Raw genomic sequence first — 18,316 nt, 5'->3', positions numbered from 1 at the left:
CAGAACAGAGACAGTAACAGAGACAATGTAATGCATTACGCATATATGGTCCTTTATGTTGTATTAGTTTCATCCCTTTTAGGCAGTCATCATGAATGTATATATGATTCTGTACAGGATGATGACCTGGAGACTGACCTGAACAAACTTTGTCTTCGTCCGGAGCCAGACAGACCAAGAGAGTTGTTACAGTACAGCCGCCTCTGTCCTGAATTCTTTCATGATTTCCAGGTACACCACGTATGTGTGTGTGTGTGTGTGTGTGTGTGTGTGTGTGTGTCAGAGAGAGAGAGAGAGAGACATTGGGGGGACAATGAACTTCTCAGGTTATGGACATGTTTCATATTATAAAGAGGAAAGAATGCAAGGTGACCACTGATGAATACGTAAATATCTGACATCTATGCTGAAATGTTACGATTAGGAAATGAAGCCCAAATGATCAACTTGATCCTGAGGCTGATCAATACAATAGGCAATTCTCCTGGATGCCCAGAAATAAGACTTAACTAAACTAAGACATGGTTCCTGTGCTTTACCTACCTTATTACTGTTTTTTCACTTTTTTGGATGAAATTCATCATATGAATGTTTGTGTATTTTTTTTCTATCATGGCTTCCATTAAAACAAGAAAGAGCCCGGGTGTAGTAATCTTTCATTTCTTGAAATTTAAGCCTTTGAGCAGACCAAATGAGTGTAAGCCAACATCTACCTCCTAGGAGCTGGAGCTGAGTTCAGAGGCAGAGGAGAGTTCAGCAGCATCATCCTCATCAGATGACGACACTACACAAGTTCATCCTCACCACTTCAGGAGGGACAGAACGCATAGTCCTGTTTCAGCCAGCTCTGCCTCTAAGCCTCCGTCCTACACTGAAACATCCCCAGAGAGACACACAGAAGGTCTGACCATGGTACACCAAACAGATTAATACTGAAGAAAAACATGTTAACAAAGCTACTATTGTGATTATAGTGCACCATATTACAATTTGAAATTGCAATATTATAAATAAATGGTAACGTGTCTACTTGCATATCAAGGACAATACTTAGACTATTGATAGTTTTAAATTGTGTATTTAACAACTCACAACATACAAATATCAAGTTGCTTAAACAAAATAAAAACTCAAGTTTGTACAGTACTGTTAAAAATGATATTTTTAAGAAATTAAACGCTGCTACTGCCATTTCCCATCCTGGCATGAGGATCAGCACCTCTAAATCATGGTCCTTAGCAGGAAAGTGGTGGATTCTTCACTCCAGGTGGAAATTGAGTCCGTACCCCAAGTGAAGGTGATAAAGTATCTGTCCTTTTCTTGAGTGAGGAAACTATGTATTGTGAGATGTGTTGTGTGGCCAAATAATTGAATCAGTGGCAGTGGTAGTTCTCTATCCCATGGTTGTTACAAAAAGAGAGCTGAGCCAGAAGGCAAGAGGGACTACAGCTCCATGGGAATGCCTCAGGATTCCCCAGCAAAATATGGTCAATGTGGCCAGGGGTTCCCTGTTGGAGTTGCTACTCTGATTTTTTTGGGATATGCAGTTGAAGATGATGGATGGATGGACAAATTAGCTGAAAGAAATGGTTTTCTCCAAAATGAAGGCTTTTCTGCTAAGTTCAAAACATTAGCAGAGTAAACTTTAACCATCATTTTCCTTGGTGATGGTGACTTTATGCTCCTCACACAAGCCTCCTTCAGGTGTTTTTTGTAAAATTCTGGAATAGAGAGAAAGTAAGAGAAAAAAAATCTGGTAGTGTAATTAATATCTGTCCAGTGTGCAGGCTTTTTTTCCCAAATTCATTGTTAATGGTATTTATTTGCACCATGTTTCATCCATCCATTTCACCATAGTATTGATACATTTTTTTATGAAGCTATAAGTGTATCGATCGTAGTTTGAATTCATCCAAGACTGATGCCTGTTGACTCTTTGTTTTTCCTCTCTTTTGGACTTGGATATATCCCATAATATCTTGATTTTTTTTTTTTTACATAAATACTTTTTGTTGCACTCTCCTTGGCTGCTGTCTGCATTAGGTCCAGTTCTCCCTGTAAAACCTTGACAGAAAAAACTTGTTTCATCCGAGTATCATCCCTGTAGGAACATGGAGGGAGCTGTAATTAAGCAACAGTTCTTAGTTGAAGGGTATGTCACTATACTCCTTTGTTTAGGACTTGTTAATAATGTCACAAACAGGCAATTATCCTGGATACGCAACCTCTTTCAGTGATCGCAAGGGATGGTTGCCATGCTGTTATCTATGTTTCTCATCAATTCCTGATCTATCTTGGCTGTTGAGCACTTTGCAGCTTCTCCCTTATCTACTCTTAAAGGGACTGCCAGATGGTTGCATTTGCTGGTCACCACCAGTTGTTGCTGCTGCCTTTGCTGCACTCCCATAAGTGCAGCCTGATGCACGTCATGTATCATCCTAAGTAGACTGTTGCAGAGTCGGTGATTTCTTTATGTCTCTTTAAGGTCTTGTCATATGGCATTCGCAAACCTACCTGGAACTGTGCTATGTTGTTGGTATATTCAGCTTTGGCACCTTTCAGATTTGTCTTTGTCTTTATTTGCCTGGGTTACTCCCACATGTTTTTCATATTTTAGTCTGCGCTATCTTAGGTGTTGATAAAGATTGGTATTGTTGCTGCTAGACTGTTTTTGTCATGTAATTGGATTGCACTTCAACAGACCTTTACCCTAAGTCCTGTCCAACTTGGTCCCACCTGTCCCACCTGAAGGCTTATCTTCTGCTGGTTTAACTCTTAGGGTCGCTGAGGCACGCAAACCCCCTGACCACAGTAAGATGGCAATCCCTCAGGGGGAAAATTAAAAAAATATATATATTTCTCATCAGATTACAACAACTAAAAACTTGGCATTTACCCCAATTGGATGGCCTATATCAAATACACTGTGCAAACAAATAAAGGGAACACTAAAATAACACATCCTAGATCTGAATGAATGAAATATTATTAAATACTTTGTTCTTTACATAGTTGAGTGTGCTGACAACAAAGTCACACGAAAATGATCAATGGAAATCAAATTTATTAACCCATGGAGGTTTGGATTTTGAGTCACACTCAAAATTAAAGTGGAAAAACACACTGCAGGCTGATCCAACTTTGATGTAATGTCCTTAAAACAAGTCAGAATGAGGCTCAGTAGTGTGTGTGGCTTCCACGTGTCTGTATGACCTCCCTGCAATTCCTGGGCATGCTCCTGATGAGGTAACGGATGTTCTCCTGAGGGATCTCCTCCCAGACCTGGACTAAAGCATCCACCAACTCCTGGACAGTCTGTGGTGCAACGTGGCGTTGGTGGATGGAGCGAGACATGACCCTCCCTGTGTTCTGGGGGTTTCTGGGTGCCCTGGTGGCTTGGTCCTGACCTGCCTGCTATCTTGGACGGGGGGCATGTTGTTCTGGTCCCCCACATCAGCTACAGTCAGCTACCCACAGCATTCAAAGACAAACCGTAGCATACACACACACACGCAGTGCACAACTGATACATAATCACACACTCAGACATTTATTTTAAAACTATTAATCCAAATGGTAAATTTGCACTGGAAATTCTGCAACCAATGTTTTTCTTTTTTCTTTTCCTGTTATTATTGTTAGGTTTTTTTTTGTTGATATTGTCATTTTTGTGTCTCTCCCCCCTCCTGACTTCCCTATCCTGTCCCTGTTCTGTCTTCCTATCCTCTCCTGAGCCTCAGTCGGTAGCTTTATCAATGAACCAATACCATTCCAAATAAAATTAAACACAAATGGCAATAGGAGTTTATCAGATTCCTCCTATGTAGAGTAAAACTGCTTCAGTACATCAAGGCACCAGGAACATTGATGCTGCTTGCCCCAGCTGCTGAACAGGACAGGTTTAAAAAAAAAAAAAAAAGTGACCAAAGCATCAGCCAGAAAGCATAGGAGCTGAGAAGTGGTCTGTGGTCACCACCTGCACAACCACTCCTTTATTGGGGGTGTCTTGCTAATTGACAAATCAATTTCACATGCTGTTGTGCAAATGGAATAGACAACAGGTGGAAATTATAGGCAATCAGTGTTGCTTCCTAAGTGGACAGTTTGATTTCACAGAAGTGTGACTGACTTGGAGTTACATTGTGTTGTTTAAGCGTTCCCTTTTTTTTTTAGCAGTGCATATTCAAACACAACAATAACACTTCTCACTATTGCCAAATATGACACAACTAAAAAAGGTAATCCAAGTAAAAAAAAAAAAATCCCTTCACCAAGTCTTGAAAAAACAAACTGATAAATAGAAAATAAATAAGATAAAAAATAAAATAAAATATCCAACCAGATCTTGACAACCAACAACATGAAATTTATCTTAATTGGATGGTATAATTCTAAAATAAATTTGCACAATAAAGTAAGACCTTTCAATATAGCCAGTACAAAACTAAAAAGGGTTGGCATTGTAATAAATGTCATTTTTTTTCTTTTTGTCTTGTTTTAAGTTTGTTTGTTTTGCAAACAACTGAACTCTCTGTTTGCAACTGAACAGCTCCACTCTCCTTTCTCATCAATCCACTCTACAACAACAGTCTCCTGTTTCCCTTTGCAAAAACTCTGACAAATTCATGCATATCCAAGTTATTATTTTTGGACTTCTCATGGGCCAAGATCACCAAATTCCTCTTTCTTAATAATCTATTATTTTCTTAAGGAAGAGAGAGAAAAACAAACGCTGCAAAAGTCAGTTCCCATGCTGAAACCTTGACACCACACAATCAGGCTAGTCTTGGGTCATTTGCATCCAAACAGTAATTGAATGTTGTGCGTGTGTGTGTGTGTGTGTGTGTGTGTGTGTGTGTGTGTGTGTGTGTGCTGCGCAGCCTGAGAAGATACACAGCGAGTGACAGAGAGACGAGAGGAAGCTGATACTTTATCTCTTACCTTTTTTTGGCGGATTTTTCCGCTACTGCAGATATTGTTGTCAACTCGTAATATATTAATTAATTTTGTGAGTATATCAAAATGTGTTTTTTTTACTTCTAAAATTTTGATTTGAGGGGGCAATACATTTGTTTGAGGGGGCGTTACTCAAACCTCGCACTATAAGGCGCATCGGATTATAAGCCGCATAGAATAGAAACTACTGTTGTGGCTGGGGTTGCGTTATGCATCCACTAGATGGAGCTGTGCTAAAGGGAATGTCAACACAACAGTCAGCTAAGCCAGTCAGTCAAACTTTATTAATAGAATACAAACCAATGTCCTGAAAACACGGGGTTTTTAGGCACTCTGACATGGTCGACTCAGCATTTTGACCCGTGTCGACTGACCCTCCAAATGATCCAGGTGTTCAGCGGCTCTGCTCAGCTCACCTTGCCTGTAGTGTGACAAAGGCAACTCACATCGTCTTAGGTTTCACGCAGCGTTCCTGTCGCATCCTGATTTTGTCACTGTGCCGCCTGTCAGGCTTCGCCTGTAGCTTCTTCGGCTCCCTTCCAGACAAACCAAAAACTCCATCCTCCTTCGCTGCATTAGCGCTTGGGCATTTTCCAATCTGTGCCTAGTTTGTATGCTTTGCAAAAGAGACAACATTGCAATGCATGCAATGACATCACAAACGTTTGACTTGGCGATGTCCATGTTGTCGTTTGTTTATCTGTCCGTGCACACGTTAATGTGAAATGATGGCGTAAGAGCGAGAAAAACACAGGCACGCAGCCCGCACAGCGGGAGTTCAGACCCGGGTCTTCTGGAAGCTTGAATGCACCCTAATGCCGAGCAAACGCGGGTCCAAAAACCCACATTGACACGCGTTTTTCAGTGTGAAAAGGGTAATACTGTCAACGATGGTCCCAGACTACCGAGGGTCCTGTGGTGTTATTCATGAGGAATGGACATTGACCACACTGCTTGCAGTGACTCACCCTAAAAACAAAAACCAAAAAACTACAAATTAATAAAGGAAAAGTTTATTTTTGGTCACGATCAAGGACTCCACAGCTAACCCTAAACTTAGCTTACGCATGTGATAAGACATATTTTGCACATTTAATAACATATGATGTTGACTTATTCAGAAGTCTGGTGTAAGTGTGTGGCCCATGGTTTAATCATCAGGCATCCTCCTGTTCCAGTCATGTACAAATTCAAACAGCCTTTTGTCTCTCTGTCTTCTGTCTTCAAGCTGCCATTCCAGTGGAAGCTCAGGATTTCCACAGTCACGGGGGCATCCTCAATACCAGCCTTGGATTCAAGCAGGGGGTTAGAGTAATGAGGTAGGCTTCAAGTCTTAGTTTCCTTTGCCAAGGAAAGGAAATGGTTAAGAATCTACTGACAGCATCTTTAACCTCATATATGAGCTGAAGCGGTATGGTACATGTAAAATATCCAGCAAGAGCTGTTCTGCTCTGCTCCTCAAGAGATTTTAGAGAGTCATTAAGGCCAGAAAGCTCAGAACATATTATTATTACATTATTAACAAATTATCTTTCTTGAGATCTTGTCATTAGACATCACTGTTACATGAAGGAGCAGCGTCCCAGTGCAATCCAGTTCAGTTCAGTTCAGCCTGCTTTGGCAACATACCAGGCTGACCAGGAGGTGACTCCTCTCAGGAGTCATTTTGTTGAAGGAAGTTGTAGAAAAAAAAAAAGCTTGGTGTGTGTGTGTGTGTGCGTGCGTGCGTGTGTGCATGCATGTGTGTGAAAACTGGCAATGTACAATATGAGCCCCTCTCAACAGTTGACATATGCTCGTCTTGCTGTCCTTTGATTGTTGATTGTGGCTTCTGCCCTTAGACCAGGTTTGACAGAGGATAAGCAAGATGAGGAGGAAAAGGGAATCGAAGAAGCTCACCATCGTACCATGATTGATAGGTTATTGGAAAGACATGGCGAATCCATTCCCCACCATGACCCACAGATGTATCGCACCATCGCTACCAAAACCAAATCCATCCCAGGGTTCAGCATCCTCGCCTTCCCAGATTTCTGGGGTCACCTCCCACCACCACGCCATGAATCAATGGCTCCACGCAAACCAGACATACAGAGGTAGCCCATACACACTACAGTGCCTCAACAAAATTGCCTGATGTTTTGAATAAATAATAACACATTTACTTACCACAAGTCCAATTTAAGAAGGTAATGTAAGGCCCAGACTGTAAGTCACAAGAAAGCAAAGCCGCAATGAAGCCAGGATCAGTTTGTATTGGTTGCTGATGTGACTCTTGGAAAACAATTATGTGGAAGTACCATGAACAATTAAATACTTTGCTGCAAAGACCAAATTTATAAATAAAAAAAAAACTTAGGGACTGTTGAAGTGCTCCATTTGAAAATAACAGAACATAACATCCAAGTGAACACAGCACTATTTGCATATAAATATTTTTGTATGGACGACAGTGCTTGTGGCTGATTTAAAAGATACATTTTCCAATTGGAGAACAATAATTTTTTAAACACAATACAAAAAAGTTCAAGACTTACCTTGTAACTTATAACCTTGTAGAATAAGAAAGCACTCAGTGGGTATTCTTTCTCATAACTATTATTTTCAGTCATACACACCTGCACACAAACACACATGCAAGTTAGAGTAGGTATCCTTATTACTTCCTTATTACCTGGAAATTGATTGATGTAGGCTGGGGATAAGTGAGTACTCCCATAGCTGTATCTGTACAACCACCAAAATTATTTGCATCCATAGCCATACTTGGAGGGGTAGGGACTTAATCCAGAAATGGATTGGATTTAAACAGGAACGTGGGTGTGTCCTAATGAGGGAGCAGGTGTGAAACCTGAATTGGTTTAAGTGTTAGGGACTGATCAGATGTTGCCTCATTTATTATCTATTTAAAAATTATTTCAAAAAGCCTCAGATGAAGTTTCAGACCAATGTTTTTTATCAGAGGATTAAACTATTAACACGTTTTATTCAATGAAAAACTACGTCCATAACCCGGTTTTGATCACTTCAAATTCCTACAGGGTGTCCAGTATAAGCATGAGATTGCATCCTTTTCTGAATGATAGGAGTTTTGCTTCTCAAAACCTTCTCCAAACTTTTGCCAAGTAAACAAAAGAGCACAGGCATATGCATTTTGTGGATGGAGGCTACTGTAAATGTGGATGTACAGATAGGTTCAGGTCAGGTAACTACAGGTCAGTGTCAGACACTGAAAAGATGCACTTGGTCGAGCAGTGTACACTCTTAGAAATTCCCCCTGTTAAAAAACAGTAAACAACTGGCAGTAGGGTTGCCAGGAAGTAACTGTAAAAATTAACAGTATATTGCTGTAGCTGAAATTTACAGTTTGCTACTGTTTTTTTTATAAATACAGCAAAGAGCTGTTATTTTAAACCTTAACAGTGAATTACCGTTAAAAGATTAGCAATTTATCACCGTTTATTTATACCTTTTTTTAAAGAGGTATATTTGCAGTTTTTACTGTGAATTGTAATACCTTTCTGTTAATTAACATTCTTCTAGCAAAATTGACATAATGTTTATTTTTCTAAACCTAGTGATTTGACAAACTACTTACTTGAGTGTCACGTTATAAACACCATGTTTTAATGTGATAAATAAACATAGCTTTTGAAACTGCAACTTAAAATACCAAGACAAATAATAAAACTTTAAAGTGTCTTCAAACAACCTCTCTTTATTAAAATTCACCCTACATGTATGTATTAAGTTTTACTGCAGTTGCTGAAACCTTCTGCAATTAGCTAAACTTTCTGACGTTAAACAAAACATGCCACATTTTGAATTTCTTCCAATATTCTGTATTTTTAGTTTAATGGTTCTTAGGACCATCAAACTCTCTCATACCTTGGAGAATAACTTCAAACGCTAAAATAACAAAACAGAATAGCTGCTTTCAGCAACAGCAGTCTGTCTAAGAACATTATTAACATTATTAACACAAACAGTAAGTATCAAAAAATGTAGTTGTAATACAAAGTGCATCACTACAAACTTAAGTATGAACATGTAAATGACCAACATGACAAAATGTTTAGCCCTTCAAAGAGTTCAAAAACATTCATTTTCAGGCTTTATTAAAACCTAAGCAATATTATTAGTCAAGTAATTGACTTCAACTATTCAAAATATTAACCACATCTCTTCATATCAAAAGTTTGGACAGTCCTTAAACTCTAACTGACTTAAAAGGGAGGAGAACTGCAACTGCTTCGAGAGAACATCGACTGTGTGTGCATGTCATTGAGTGCGTGTGTGTATGTCTGTATCTGTGTGTCACTGACTACACAAAGTCCCACTCAAAGTCCATTAGTTTTCTGATCAGACTTGAGACCGGCGGGCTGACAGAAGTTCTCTTTTTCGCCTTTCCTTTGCCCCGTGCAGCCTTTGTGCACCACTCAGGTTTGATCCCTACTAACCGTCTGAAAAACAAGAATGCACGTTCAGGGTTCCTGAAAAAATATTATACTGTAATTATATACATGTTTTATTGAAGTTCTTCATGATTTGTTCTTTAGTGTTCTTGATGTGTCACATTGTAACTGATTTATTAAACACCACCAGAATTATGAATTGAACTATGGTTATTAAACTGAGGCTGAACCAAACTGTGCATTTGGAGAATGGTCACTCCCCTAAATATAAGATTAATGTCTAAAACTTTGTGGAAGAAAACCAGCATGCCAAGAAGTTCAGGGATGAGATGAGAGTGCAGTCAGGTTACAGTCGGTCCGGTGGTAGAAAGCAGTTGCTCTGAAGTAACCGGAGCTGCAATGTGCATAGGTACTATTGCGCAGTAACTTTTACCAGCCCTTGATACTAAGGTCACATAAGTCAAATTTCAAGTGACTGTTGCAAGTCTAAAGCATCAAAACTGATTAACAATGAATCATTCCCATCCCTAATTAAGACATCTCACCTCTGGATGAACTCCAGTGTGGCTGCTGCACCTTCATTGTACTCCAGGTTAAAAACATAAAATGTTGAAAAGAGTGCAGCAAGCCCAGAGACGAAAGTTGGCTGGATTCATTCGCAAATTAGGTGTCCTTCCATGCTGAGCATCCAGTCGTGAATGCAGGAATCTGGTGCTTCACCTGAAACTTGACAAATAAAGAAAAAACACAGAGCGAGAACACTCTTAGTCAACCTCGTGGTGCAAACATTCTTAGTCTTATCCTTAGACACTCTGTGCTGTTTGAGGAGAGCAAGAGTGCCACCATCAATGATACAATGCTCAAAGGCCACAAGTGAGGGACTTAGACCTTAGATGGGATACTGCATAGCAGTAGTAAGTTGATCACTAAAGATGAAAGTGGAAAAAACACAAGGTGATACAAGAAGTAAAGTACCTTCTGCTGTCTCATTGTTTGTCTTAATCATCTATATTGGTATGAATACATGCACGTAAACGAGAGGAAAGCCATCTAATGCGAATGTGTTTGTGTTTTAATGTACCAATTACCACGTAGTACCAGCCAAGGAGTGTCAGGAAGTGGGAGGGTCCTCTCCACATCCGCTGCTGTGGCAGATACCTAAAAGATTTTAAATTGTGAATAACTTTATGAGTGGTAGTTTGAAAAGAAATTAAACAGTATGACAAGGAAAATAAATAACAAAATAAACAGCAGCAAAACGAAAAAAAAATTCTGCCTAGGATATTGTTGATTGTATTATCTTTGTTTGTCTTGTCTGTAGGGCACTTCACTTCTACAGCAAACATGTTTGCTTGTATGTGTGGCCGTCCGTTTAAGTGTCTGCGCAGCGTGCAACGGCGCACGAAGCGACTTGTACGTGTGTGTATGTGAGTCTGATCTGCATAAAATTGATAGACCAGCCGAGTCGGGCCGAGCAGTCGAAAACCCTTAATCTATGAGCATGCGATATTTATGCTGCTAAACGATCATTTTTGGAGCTTGTTGCTTTTTTGTTAGTAGGCTTATAATACGTACCCACAACAACAACTCAAAACAAAATTTGAAATTGCAATAAATTGCTTTGAGGGGGGATTACCATTCGTATCTGATAAGAGCAAGGTAATGTTAGCTGGCAAAGAATTTACTTACTTTGAGTGTCCCCCCCCAACACTCATGAGGCAGCTCGGCCAGACGGCCTGGAGCCGGTTTTCACATACACACCCATTCAAAACCTGTTACTAGACTGTTCTTGCTGTCAATGAGCTTGCGCAATATGCGCATTATGTGCATAACGCGCATAATCTAATTTCACCCCCTGAACATGCATGAAATTCACTGAAATTCGGCACACATGTCCAGTCTGGCTAAACATTGTAGGAATTTTTCAACAATCATCATTAATCAATCAGAAGGACCCACAGAGTCTATATTGCGCTGTTCAAAATCTGGAGAGGTCACCTTCTAGTTGGTTCAAAAGAATTTATTCAGATTAACAGGAAAGAATACAGAGCTCTGGAGATCGTCTTCCCCTATCCTGGAGTCAGCATACGCAGGTGCGTCGTCCTTGGCGTTGGGACAAGAAGTCCAACGATCTAACTATCTCTCCAGTTTTGTGTGTTACAAGGAGGTGCTTATGTGATCGCTTCTGCTTCAAGTGTGTATTTATGATCTTCGTGTTATTTTGCAGAATCTTCTGTCTGACCACATGCCAGCACCATCTGTTCCCATCGTAGACTTCTTGTTGCATCTATGAAGATCAAAACCTCTCTTTTCCCTGATTCATGACCTTGCTCTTATCTACTTCTGACTCCCACCACTTCATGCTACCATAGAAATTCTGTGGACTCTGTTCTGACTGAATTAGCTTGAGGGAGTGATGCTAGCCATGAGCTACACTCCTGCTAGTCCCTGTTGTGACCTTTTCACCTGTGTCCACTCTTAAACAGTCTGGTCTGTGCTTCACTGCCTTGTGTTTCCTGCACTCTATTTTAAGTAAATTTATGTATAAATTTAACTACAGTTTAAGCAAATATATATGTATGGATTAAACTACAGTTAAAGCAAATATATGAATAAATTTATCTACAACATTCGCTAATCAAAAAGAAAAACACTACAAAAGTCTATAGCGCCACCTAGGGAGCCACACAACTAAAAGATAATTTTTTATAATTTGGAGCACTATAACTCCAACCACGAATGTCCCACAAACATGGGACCAACACTGTTGGACTCGTCTCATCAAGACCAACAATTCATACACTCTGACCCCTCACCTATCTACAGAGTGTCCAAAAATTGGACAAAACTGTCAAAATGAGCACTTTTTTTACTCCCCGAACAAAATCTATCTCCTCCTAGGCCATTAATGCTATCGCTTCCAAAACTTCACACATTACTCTCCCAACTTTGCTGATTAGAAGTTGCTAAAGGTTTTTATATGAATTGCTCGGTTTCAATTTTATAAGCCGTCAAAGTGGGGGAGACACATTTCACGCTTCCAATGGAAATCTATGGGGAGACCGTATCCTCTCAGGGTACATACTGTCAAACAAATGCTTCTCACGTCTACACCATACATCCCAAAGCTTTTACAAATACACCACTGCATTCCTGACAAAACTCCCTACAAAAATAAGGTATTATGTGTCACTTTTGACCAACGTATGCCGACTTATTCAGCCTTTCCACACTACAATTCTGTTAATCCTCCTCTGCTCTCCACTCTAGCACAGGTCAGACAGTGCAGTGGGGGAGGGATTCTTAAAGGGCCAGCTCTCAGCTCTACTCTCACTCTCTGATCAGACTCAGGCTTCTAACTCCTAAACTACAAGGACCAGGGATTTGACCAAGACACCGCTGGATTCAGGCTGGTGTCAAGGACGCGGCCGCAGGCCCTAACAACGCTGCTTGCAGCTTTAATTAGGGCCTGAGCCCGAAGTCCCTCCGGGGCGAAGACCCTATTATGTTTGCTCGACACACTCGTTTATGCATGTTTCTTTTAAAAATGATCATATTTTTCATCATAAGCAGAATATGTTTTTACCTCCGTGAAATGACTTTTATTCTCGCCATGTACATGCCACCTGTTTTTGCAAATTGTGAAGTCACAGAACATCCGACCATCGTGGTGTTTATATTGTCAGATTCCAGGGAAACTCCTTCAACTCAATATGCAAAGATATGTGCGCTGGAAACCTTCTATGATGAGAAAAATTTAGAAAATCCAATTTGTGTGTTAACATTTTTTATACAAATATGTAAGTTGTAACAAGTGAACTGATGGTATATCTGGCTAGCATAGACTGTCCTGGAAAAAAACAAAACAAGAAACAACATGTAGAGATTGACCTTATAATGTCTAAGATAATAGCTTAAAAGCAAAGGATGTAAAATTACCCCCAAATCAGCTTGGGTCCCTAAGGGTTAAACACATTACATTTGATGAATACACATCTTTTGAATACAGTTCCTTTGTTTTTAGCAGGCCCCCTATAGGCCACTAAAATGATGCCCCTATTTCATCTCAGATTTTTTTCAGAATTACTTTGAATCATTCACAGTAATTACAACTAATTCATTATTTAGATGATTTTAACTTGCATGTGGATAATCAATCAGGCTCTTTAGCTTTAGAATTTTTGAATCTGCTTAGTTGCATGAATTTTATCCTGAGTGGCACCCAGCCTTCTTATAACAAAGGCCACACTTTAAATCATGTAAGTACCTCTGGCCTCCAGCCCATATATCTTCTGCTGTAGATGTAGGTATCTCTGACCACTTTTGTGTGTTTTTATTTGTCATTGCTTTGATACGGTGGCATGGTGGTGCAGTGGTTTGCGCTGTTGCCTCACAGCAAGAAGGTTCCAAGTTCGAGTCCGTCTTGGGCACGGGATCTTTCTGTGTGGAGTTTACATGTTCTCCCCATGCCTGCATGGGTTCTCTCCAGGTACTCCGGCTTCTTCCCACCGTCCAAAGACATGCAATAGGGGACTAAGCTAATTGGATACTTTAAATTGACCGTAGGTATGAATGTGAGTGTGAATGGTTGTTTGTCTCTATGTGTTGGCCCTGCGATGGACTGGCAACCTGTCCAAGGTTGTACCCTGCCTCTCTCCCGTAGCCACTGGGATAGGCTCCAGCCCGCTGTGACCCTTAACAGGAATAAGCAGAAGACAATGGATGGATTGCTTTGATATAACAAGATGTTACAGAACTGTTAGGAGACTCTGTCTTACTGTTGAAGTGGCTGCAATGTTTTTTGCACTTATGTGGCATACCTGCAGATGTTCTACCTTCCTTTTTTCTTTATTGTGGACAGTTTTAATAGTAAACACTCTTCAAACCCTGGACACAGTGGCACCTCTTTAACTGAACATCATCACTGTTAATCCAACTCCTCCATGGAGAAAGGAAAAAGTTAAATGACTCGAGCAACTGTTACACTGCAGAGAGAAGACAAAAGAACAATAAATTTGTGATTAATTAATCAGCATCAACAGTCGGGCAGATACTAGTCCACTTTGCCAAATTGATCAATCACAAACAAAACAGCCCAAAAAAAATTCTTTTAAACTATTGATCATTTAAATAACTCCCTTTTTATGAAATTGGGCAATGTGTCAACCAACTCTATATGTGACTTTGCACTCCAATTCAGCATTAAAATGCAAATTATCAGATGAAATTTATGTCAATCTCAGCCAAAGAATTTTAACACAATAAACTTTTTCAAAATGTTGATATTATATTTGTTGATGCTGAGATTCTCAGCAAAGCACTCTGGGTACCTGACTTCAGTGAAAATTGATAGTGTTTTTCCTCAGTTCAATTTTATATGTACTCTAATATTAGTAACAGAGCAATAGAGGTGATAAGTCACAACAGAAGTTGACAGTAGTGTTGAACAAATGTAAGACAGGAAATTTACACCACAGACAAGAAAAATATGCTACAGAGGTGTGCATGTGATTGTTTTTGTTCCCTATTGGACACCCTTTCTGGTGTAAACACTAACCTTATCAGGACCCCTCGTCCTCATGGGGGCGAAAGACCAGTCCTGATGCAGCAAAATTGAATGTGTAAGTTCCTGGTTAAAATTAGAGTTAAAGTCTGAATTGGGGTTTTAGGCATCAATTGGTTAAATTTAGGATTTGGGCTAGGGATTATGCTATCCACTATGAATGGAAGTCAATGGAATACCCAAACAGCTGTGTATTTATAAAAGATTACATTTTTCTCTAAATGTCATAGTTATGCTGTTGGCACTCATGGAAAAAGAGAACATTTGAATGATGCAGTCCCTCAACAGACTGGTGAACAGGATGTCCATAGCAGATTTGTCACAGCTGCTCATGTGTCATGATGTAGAAGAAGGACAGGCCTCATGCATGGGACCCTATCTAGTGGTGTCCCACAGATTTCTGCCTCGTCGGAACCTGCTTTGGTTTCATAATTGGTCTGACACAGTAGTTGCTGACAAAACACTGCAGCTTCTGCACTGCAAGCAAAGATTTGTCCAAATGGTTTGAAAATGTATTCATCATCATCCTGATATGTGTATTTTCTTGTCTTTATCAGGCAGAAAGTGTTTGAAGATATCCAGCGTTTCATGAATATGGATGACATCATCAACAAGGTGGTCTTTGACCTTGAAGACAGCAGGTAGGTGGACATGGATGCACAAAAAGCAGATAAAATACTGTGTGGTCTGAAATGGACTTAAATACAAAGTGACATTTAAGTGTTGTGTAGTAATATTCCTTCTTTCTGTTAATGAGCAGTAATATTCTGTGTCTTTGTTAGTGATTAATATTTTGTCCCTCTGTGTATTAGTGTACAGTAATATTATGTCTCTCTTTAAGTGTGCAGTAGTATCCTTTCTGTGTGCCTGTATTTGTTTATTAATATTCTATCCCTATGTTAGGGTGCAGTAATATTCTGTATCTCTGTCTGTTAGTGTGGGGTGTCCACTTGAGCGGCCAGATTCCTTGAGGTTTTTCTCCCAGTTTGAGAGTGGGAACCTGAGAAAGGCTATTCAGGTTCGGAGGTATGCCAACAAAAGTGCAATAGGCTGTTACTGTTGTTGCAATCTTATAAAATGATATGATTATGAACAGCATACAGTGTCTTTACATGTAGGCATAAATAGCTTCTTGGACTGCATAAGGGTGGGTGTGCTAAAATATACAAATAAGGGAGATCTTGCAACACATTGCTAAACATTTTTCCAATATGACTAACTGCAATCATGTATTTTTCACTATATTGTAACCATGATGACTTAGGTCCTCCAACCTTAAAGAGGTAGTTCAAACCAATGTTAAACTAACTCTTCCTCATTTTATGGTTGAAATACACCCATCATCACACACAACTGTTAAAAAAAACGCAGCATATTGATTGTAAATCATATATCAGAGGCAACATGAGACAGAAGAGCAGCGGTGAAGTTTTTTTTTAAATTATTATTATTCACCAAATTAATGTCCATAAATGATACTAATGACCAATTTAGTTCAATTTAATTCAGCTTACGATACAATTTGAAACACTTGCATCATTTTGTTTTGAAAGATTTTGATGACATCTTGAGAGTGTTCTATTGACTTGGATTGAATTAATTGAACTGAAAGCATCAATTACACAATATATGGCTTTGACTGGCAGCTTGCAAATGCTGGACAAAATGGTGGGGAGAAAATTACTTTCTTTTTTTTTTTTAACTGAGTGCAAATTGTAGCTTACAAGCTTTTGAAAAGTTAAGTGAACAATGGAGAGTTAAAGTGCAGCCAGTGGCCTTCTTTGGCAGCTTTTTAGGTTGATACTGAACATATGAGGTAGCTACTAGCCAGTCTAGCTACCATGTTAACTAAAAATAAACCATGGCAGCCAATAATTCAATTCGTGGGTGACAATAGCATAGTGGGGCTCCATTGCGTTCACCATGCGCCTAAAGCCAGTGTTTTCCACCACTGAATCAGGTCTCAAATCCTGTCAAATAAAGTAAGCAATGGACTATGGAGTTTTCTGTGACCTCGGTGAAGAAGATGGGAACTTGTGGCAACAACCGCTATCACTGTCCAACGTGGTTTGTTTTTGGGTCCCGCCACAGCTTCTTGAGTTCAATCTCAGTTAGTTACCTTGTCCGGGTGGTGACGTTATAGGTGGGCTCACAGGTTGGTGCTACAATAGAGGAGTTATAGCGCTCCAAATTATAAAAAATTATCTTTTAGTTGTGTGGCTCCCGAGGTGGTGCTATAGACTTTTGTGGTGTTTTTCTTTTTGATTAGTGAATGTTTAGCCAGCCAATTGTGCCAAATTTCAGCGAATTTCATGCATGTTCAGGGGGTCAAATTAGATTATGCGCATTATGCACATAATGCGCACGCTCATTGACAGCAAGAACAGTCTAGTACCAGGTTTTGAATGGGTGTGTATGTGAAAACCGGCTCCGGGCCATCTGGCCGAGTTGCCTCATGGGTTTGGGGGGGGCTGGGACACTGTTTAGTGTGTGTTTTTAGTGTTTTTAGTGCTGCTAATGTGTTGCTCTGCCCAGCAAACATAATAGGGTCTTCGCCTGAAGTACCTTCTGGCTCAGGCCCTAATTACACCCGAGTCAAAACAAGCATTGGGAATATTTGTGATGATATTATCAATGACTGATTTACTGGATTCTGTTTCTCTTGTGTATGTTAATAGTGGGGAAGAAGGATGAGTGCAGCACATTTATGAAATCATTTTTTACAGTATTCTCTTTGGCTAGATCGATGTTAAAATCGCCAAGAATAAAACAATTTGTATTTGTTTGATTTATGCAATTTAATAGTTCATCAAATTTGTTTTTAAAACTGTTGAAATCAGAATCCGGAGGTCGGTAGATCACTCCTACAATCAGATTCTTTCAATCATTGATTTCAACAAATAAAGAATCTGAATAGCCATCATCAATAGATAAGTCATCACAGATACTGTCAGGACAGGACCCAGATACAGGATAGCGGTAACAGAACAAGCTTTATTGGTGGATCACCAAAGTCAGTGGAGTGGGCTATGTAAATTATCTGAAGCCTCTCACGCTCACAAGCACTCTCACACACACTCTCTTTCTGACTACCAGGCTAATGGCTCTGGATCTAAAACGGGGAAAAAACAAATTCATGAAAGGGGGGGGGTATTTACACAGAGAATCTAACAAAAATCTACTCTACAAAAGATAAAGTGCAACTGACTACTCTGTCTATGGCTGAAGTAAACTCTGGCTATGCCTCGCTGGCTACTCTACTACTAAATACATAATCAAAAGCTCGCTCACTCAGCGGAGGAGGGCTGAGAAACCTATAATGGAAAAAGAATCACAACGTGACCACACTGACTACAAATAAACAAGCAAACTTCTTAACTCA

The 18,316-nt window shown here is 39.7% G+C and overlaps 1 protein-coding gene across 3 annotated transcripts in view; it reads left to right on the top strand.

The window, feature by feature from the left end:
• The window catches only part of agbl1 (AGBL carboxypeptidase 1), a 219,300-nt gene that overhangs the window by 119,633 nt on the left and 81,351 nt on the right, over positions 1-18,316 (top strand). For all 3 annotated transcript variants that reach the window (XM_086213834.1, XM_086213833.1, XM_086213832.1), the window contains 6 exons: positions 118-231; positions 721-901; positions 6,185-6,275; positions 6,798-7,052; positions 15,492-15,575; positions 15,871-15,960. In XM_086213834.1, the coding sequence (XP_086069960.1) occupies positions 118-231; positions 721-901; positions 6,185-6,275; positions 6,798-7,052; positions 15,492-15,575; positions 15,871-15,960 (815 nt within the window). The remainder of the gene's footprint in view (positions 1-117; positions 232-720; positions 902-6,184; positions 6,276-6,797; positions 7,053-15,491; positions 15,576-15,870; positions 15,961-18,316) is intronic.

The sequence above is a fragment of the Aulostomus chinensis genome, chromosome 9 (assembly GCF_037954235.1).
Source record: "Aulostomus chinensis isolate RoL2024-O1b breed Wild chromosome 9, RoL_Achi_v1.0, whole genome shotgun sequence".
NCBI classification, from domain to species: domain Eukaryota; kingdom Metazoa; phylum Chordata; class Actinopteri; order Syngnathiformes; family Aulostomidae; genus Aulostomus; species Aulostomus chinensis.
Note: the sequence above shows the minus strand (reverse complement) of the source record. Positions and strands in the feature narration are given on the sequence as shown.